The 7,166-nt window shown below is 39.9% G+C and overlaps 1 protein-coding gene across 1 annotated transcript; it reads left to right on the plus strand.

The window, feature by feature from the left end:
- Positions 1-2,299: 2,299 nt before the first annotated feature.
- Positions 2,300-6,863, plus strand: LOC106606326 (toll-like receptor 13). The gene is made up of 2 exons (XM_045721275.1): positions 2,300-2,335; positions 5,012-6,863. Exons 1-2 carry the CDS (start codon positions 2,300-2,302, stop codon positions 5,768-5,770), a joined length of 795 nt encoding a protein of 264 aa, XP_045577231.1. The 3' UTR covers positions 5,771-6,863.
- Positions 6,864-7,166: the final 303 nt, after the last annotated feature.

A 7,166-nucleotide genomic window follows, 5' to 3' on the forward strand; every position in this document is an offset into this window, starting at 1 on the left:
TCTGGTCGAAAAACAGCAGGAGTTTTTGTGAGTGGTCCTGCTGAGAACAATGACACTGGAGCGCGCATGCACGAGACGACTCCATTTTTTTCTTTCAGTGTTTGAACGAATACAACGTCACCCGGTTGGAACATTATCGCTATTTTACGAGAAAAATAGCATAACAATTTATTTTAAACAGCGTTTGACATGCTTTGAAGTACGGTAATGGAATATTTTGAATTCTTTTGTCACGAAATGCGCCGGCGCGTCACCCTTCGAATAGTGACTTGAACGTGTAACAGTGTAGGTTCCGTCCCTCTCTTCGCCCCAACCCGGGACCCTTGCACACATCAACAACTGATACCCCACGAAGCATCGTTACCCATCACGCCACAAAAGCTGCGGCCCTTGCAACGCAAGGGGAAACCCTACTTCAATTCTCAGAGCGAGTGACGTCACTGATTGAAACGCTATTAGCGCGCACCACTGCTAACTAACTAGCCATTTCACATCGGTTACACTCAGCCCCTCTTTGACCTCCTCCTTTTCCGCAGCAACCAATGATCCGGGTCAACAGCATCAATGTAACAGTCTAGCTTCCGTCCCTCTCCTTGCCCCAACCTGGGCTCGAACCAGGGACCCTTGCACACATCAACAACTGACACCCACGAAGCATCGTTACCCATCGCGCCACCAAAGCCGCGGCCCTTGCAACGCAAGGGGAAACCCTACTTCAAGTCTCAGAGCGAGTGACGTCACTGATTGAAACGCTATTAGCGCGCACCACTGCTAACTAACTAGCCATTTCACATCGGTTACAAACGCACAAACAAAACGGAGCTGTTTGGATATAACCATGGATTATTTCGAACCAAAACAACATTTGTTGTTGAAGTAGAAGTCCTGGGAGTGCATTCTGATGAAGAACAGCAAAGGTAATCCAATTTTTCTTATAGTAAATCTGAGTTTGGTGAGGGCTAAACTTGGTGGGTGTCAAATTAGCTAGCCATGATGGCCGGGCTATGTACTCAGAATATTGCAAAATGTGCTTTCACCGAAAAGCTATTTTAAAATCTGACACCGCGATTGCATAAAGGAGTTCTGTATCTATAATTCTTAAAATAATTGTTATGTTTTTTGTCAACGTTTATCGTGAGTAATTTAGTAAATTCACCGGAAGTTTGCGGTGGGTATGCTAGTTCTGAACATCACATGCTAATGTAAAAAGCTGTTTTTTTTATATAAATATGAACTTGATTGAACAAAACATGCATGTATTGTATAACATAATGTCCTAGGAGTGTCATCTGATGAAGATCGTCAAAGGTTAGTGCTGCATTTAGCTGTGGTTTTGGTTTTTGTGACATATATGCTTGCTTTGAAAATGGCTGTGTGATTATTTTTGGCAGGGTACTCTCCTGAATAATCTAATGTTTTGCTTTCGTTGTAAAGCCTTTTTGAAATCGGACAATGTGGTTAGATAAAGGAGAGTCTTGTCTTTAAAATGGTGTAAAATAGTCATATGTTTGAGAAATTGAAGTTTTTGCATTTTTGAGGTATTTGTAATTTGCGCCACGCTATACCATTGGATATTGGTGAGGCGTTCCGCTCGTCTGTCCCTAACAGGTTTTAAACAACTTTTTAACACATTTAGTTAAACAAATAGCAACACATTTAGTTATAACACTAGTACCTAGATTTAATTAAACAATTAGCAACTACATGTAGTTAACTAAATGTGTGAGTAGTTTAACTAAATATAGTTGCTTGTTGTTGAACTAAACATAGTTGCTAGTTGTTTAACTAAATATAGTTGCTAGTTGTTTAACTAAATCTAGTTGTTAATTATATAACTAAATGCAATTGCTAGTTGTATAATTACATGTACATGCTACTTGTTTAACTAAACGTGTTGCTAGTTGTTTAACTAAATGTGTTGCTAGATTTTGAACAACATGTGTTGCTTGTTGTTCAACTAAATGTGTTGCTTGAGTGTTGCCTGTATATGGTTCATAACACATGTATTTAATACAGTAGGAGGAGTACAGTAGGATAGTGAGCATAGTAGAATATCTTACCTAAGTGGAATAGATAGCTTTTAGTGAGTACAGTAGAATATCTAACCTGAGAAACCATTTAGTGAGTACAGTTGGATATCTAGCAAGAGTGGAACATTTACCTTTTAGGGAGTACAGTAGGATATCTTACCAGAGTGGAACAAAGCATGCAGCCCCAGAGTAATAATGTCATTATAGGGACATGTCACAGGGCTCTGAAGAGGACTACAGCCCCAGAGTAATAATGTCATTATAGGGACATGTCACAGGGCTCTGAAGAGGACTACAGCCCCAGAGTAATAATGTCATTGTAGGGACATGTCACAGGGCTCTGAAGAGGACCACAGCCCCTAGAGTTATAATAATAATAATAATAATAATAATAATAATAATAACAATAAAAGAAGTAATAAAATAAAAGAAGGACAACTTCATTAAAGAAGTTACCACTTCCTCTTTTGATATGTATATGTACTAGAGAGTTCAATAATAATAATGAAGTACTGTAATCCAATTCATATTTCATTACAATCTGCAGATGTTTGAGTGAGTCCTATCAGTCTTCTGAAATCTATCACGTCCAAACAGGTACTTCCTGTCAATTGTCCTTTTTTATAGACAGCTTTTATTTCCAGGAAATGAAAGAGAGAGATGTAAAAACAGGTAAAAAAACACTTTCACAAGCTGTTTAACATACAGTGTGATTGTGCTGAACAAACAGGATGCTGCTCCTTCGATGCATTCAGACACCAACTGTAATGGTGAGACAACACATTGCAGCTCTGCATCCATTTCTTCATTGACTGTGGAACATTTTATAGTTTCTTTACTTTTGGAACCAAACTAACCATTAAATATTTAGTCCTGTAACCTTGAGACACAATTCAACTGCAGGGTGAAAGGGCAGAACATTGGAACAACCAAAAGGTATGAACTGCTGTTAGTTACCAAGGAGGAACCCATCTGACAAACAACAACAACAAGAAAGACTCCATACTGTTTGTCGTATTCCCAAGTGTGTTATTGTATCAAACCAACGTTTTACAGATATCCACCGGAACCAAACTATTCTGACAATTATCTCAGTACATTTGAGTGATGGGAGAGATGAGAGCTGCCGTCCTGTTCCTGTGGATTCAGTGTACTAGTGGATGGATGCATCCTAAATGCCAGATTTATGACAGTGGTGAAGACTTGGGACACTTTCTCAAATGGACCTGCAACTACCTACCTCGTCATGCAGAACATTACACTGCTGCCTGTGAAGATGTCACAGCCATCGAGGAGGATCTACTTGGACTTCCCCCTAATATCAATACCTTCTGCATATCTATGGCAAATGGACAAAATAGATCCATGTCTCTGGGCTTTTTCTCTCAGTTTCAGGATCTGGAGTACCTGTACATTGACGGCTGTTTTACTCAAATCCTTCCAACTGGGAATAGTCACCTTCCAAATCTGCAACATATGTACTTGATAGATAAATGGGGAATGGGCTCTGGGTGCTCTAATTGTCATATTGGGCCCCATACATTCAGAAATCTAGTTAACTTATGTGATTTGACCATACAGGGTTACAGGTTAACAGCAATGGCCCCAGATGTTTTCCATGGCATGACTCAGTTACAAAGATTCATCATTAGTGAACCCTGTGTAGAGGATTTATCAGAGATACTATGCAGAATAATGAATATAAAGTCACTTATAGAGCTAAAAATCAAAGCACCAGAGATACAAACATTAAACCAATCAAACTGCTCCATTTTAAACACAAAAGAAAGCATGAAACCTGTTTTTAACAATCTAGCAAGCGCTGACTTCTCATTTGGTGAAATACCACATATAGAGGAAGGTGCACTGGCTTGGCTCCAGAACCTTACAGGATTATCTGGGGCTTTCAGCCAGGAAGTCCTACTGCGTCTTCCCCTGTCTGGGATTCAGCAAATCCAGTACTTCAGTTGCTCTGGTAGCAATGAAATAGATATTGAAAGGATCTGTAATGTAGTGTTTTTGCTTTCAATCAAGAAAATACATTTAGCCAATGCCAATATGCGTAGCCTCTCTATGTCCAGTGTTGAGCTGTGCACTGGGCTAGAATATATGTATTTAGGTGGACTTGGATCCATCCATCCTTCGCCCCATTTGAAATGGAATTTTATTACCAGTCTCAAAAACCTTAATCAACTAAACATAGATTTCCTGAGAGATAAAAACCCTGAGATTTGCTCCTTCCAAAAACAACCAATCACATGGTTAACAAAACTCACTTTGTTAATCAATATACAAATACTTTTTGCAAAACAATTTAGCTGTCTTGTTACGCTGCAGTATCTGGATTTGACACAGAATTTAATTTCTAACATTGAAGACTTTGCTTTCATGGGATTGACAAATCTGGAGTCCTTAGACATTACACAAAATAAGATAACACAGATAAATGCAAACACATTTTTTGGTTTACATAGTTTGACATGGTTAGACCTCAGGAACAATCCACTTATTCACAACATTGAGGCAATGTCTTTCACACACCTCACGTCTCTAAAACAAGTGTTTCTCGGGCAAGTGAACAATCCACTAACAGAACCTGTGATCAAACTGAATCTGACACTTATATTTGGTGGCATTCTGAGTCAGCTGACTCATCTGTACATTAGTTCAGCTATGAGGCCAATGCAGTTGATTATCGGCAGTACACACATCTACACAACCTGATTCACTCAACCAACGGTTCATTTGAGGACTTGACAGACTTTCTTTCAGTCTGTAACCATCTTCATCTATCTAAAATTCCTTTATATTCATGGGAAATACTTCACTTTAACATTTTCAATCTTTTCAGCTAAGTGTTATTTAACATCAATTAATCAGCTGATTCACCTGAGAAACTCTCTCAGTGCCTTAGTTCTAACTTCACTCATTTACTAGGATTTCTTTTTTTTTTTGTGATCTCCTATTTTACTTTTTTACAGATGTTTTGCAGTTTGACATCGCTTACATGGGCCAAAGGGTACAGGCAGGTTGAAGTGCTCATGCTTACTCTGTATTCACATCCCGTTATGTATGCTTTGGAGGACTTGATATGCTTGTCGGACAATGGACTAGACACACCTAATTTTTTCAATTACACAGAAGCCAACTGCACAAAGGTGGAGTTGGGCTTTGTGCTCTTTGCTGTGACTGTCCTGGGAGTACTGTTCTTCATGCTGGTGGTGTTGGTCCATAACATCACACTTGGCTGGCTGTCGGAGGCCATGCGATCCAACACCAGGGGGCGCTACCACTATGATGCGTTTGTCTCCTATAGCGGGAAGGACGAGCGCTGGGTGGTGAAGGAGCTGCTACCTAACCTGGAGCAGAGGGGTCCTCCTTTCCTGCGCCTCTGTCTGCACAGCAGGGACTTACAGCTGGGGAAGGACATTGTGGAGAACATCACAGACAGCCTTTACCGGAGCCGCCACACCCTCTGCCTAGTCAGCCGCCACTACCTGCGCAGTAACTGGTGCTCCCTGGAGATGAAGCTGGCCACCAACAGGCTGCAGGTGGAGCAAAGGGACATCCTCCTCCTTGTCTTCCTGGAGAAGATCCCCCCTCGCCGGCTTTCTGCCCACCACAGGCTGGCTCGCCTGGTGAAGACCAGGACCTATCTGGACTGGCCCCAGGACCCCAATCAGCACCAGGTATTCTGGGACAGACTGTGGGCTAAACTGAAACCTCTGTCTGAAGCGTGAGGTCAGAGGTTGATGTACTGTAGGACATTGTGGACTGAAATGTGACATCAGAGGTTAATGTAGGACATTGTGCTAATGCAGATGTAATGTTGAGGTATGGCATTTGTCGTTTAAAGTGCTCCGTACAAATGTCAACCACTATTTGAGATTTGTTTTGACAATTCTGGTGAAGTCCTTTTAAATATTCTACCTGGAGTGTACGTTTTCTGATTCTTCTGAAATTATCAATCCTATTTCAACTTCTTAGAAAAAAATTCAATGCATTTTTTTTACTTCCCCAAGTTTGACCAGATTCTGTTTGTATTTTTCAACACCTAATCGCTAACACATATCTTTGCTTGTATATGTGTTGCTAAGAGGAACTGAAAAAGGGTGGGATTTAGCTCTGTTTCTGTTTTAATTCAGATAACAACTACTGTATGCTGTTGTGAATAACAATACATGCATGACCAAACATGATGATGCAGTTATTAATGAAAATACATGAATGACCAATGACCATGAAGCAGTTAATAATGACAATACATGAATGACCAATGACCATGAAGCAGTTAATAATGACAATACATGAATGACCAATGACCATGAAGCAGTTAATAATGACAATACATGAATGACCAATGACCATGAAGCAGTTAATAATGACAATACATGAATGACCAATGACCATGAAGCAGTTAATAATGACAATACATGAATAACCACGAAGCAGTTATTTTTATTTCAAAATCTATCATAGAGTTTTGTACAGAAATGTAGTTGCTAATTGTTTAACTAAATGTGTTGCTAGTTGTTTAACTAAATGTGTTGCTAGTTGTTTAACTAAAGGTGTTGCTAGTTGTTTAACTAAAGGTGTTGCTTGAGTGTAGCCTGTATATAGTTCACCACACATGTATTTGATACATGTCTTAACTCATGGGCGGGTGTAGGTGTAGCCCTTTCTGGATAATGAAGTAATGTTTGTGAGTTGGAGGGAACCTAATTTTATTGTGTTATTTCATTATTGTTTTTGCTTTTGATAAAGGCATACAGCCGAAATGTTGGAAACTGGCTTGTGTTTCTGTTTTTAAATAAAAAGCTCTATGTCCCTGCATTAGAATGACTCATTTTATTGTTATATTCTAGAATGCCTCCATATTCTTTATTCCATATGTTCTTAGGTCTGACACATGCAGAATAGATAACTGTACCCTACTGAGGCCAGCTTTCAGCAGCTTGACCAGGCTATCAATGCTCTGACTACAGTAGACCACAGAGTAAGCCTGATATGTCTGGTTATCCTCCATTATCATGTTGTCTGATGGGGAGTACAGCCTTCTCAGTACTAGCCAAAGAGAAGCATCATGCCTCCAGCTAATGGTCAGGTCTTCACCGGTGGTAACCTTGCCTGAGACTT

Source organism: Salmo salar, chromosome ssa06, assembly GCF_905237065.1.
Source record: "Salmo salar chromosome ssa06, Ssal_v3.1, whole genome shotgun sequence".
Lineage (NCBI taxonomy): Eukaryota > Metazoa > Chordata > Actinopteri > Salmoniformes > Salmonidae > Salmo > Salmo salar.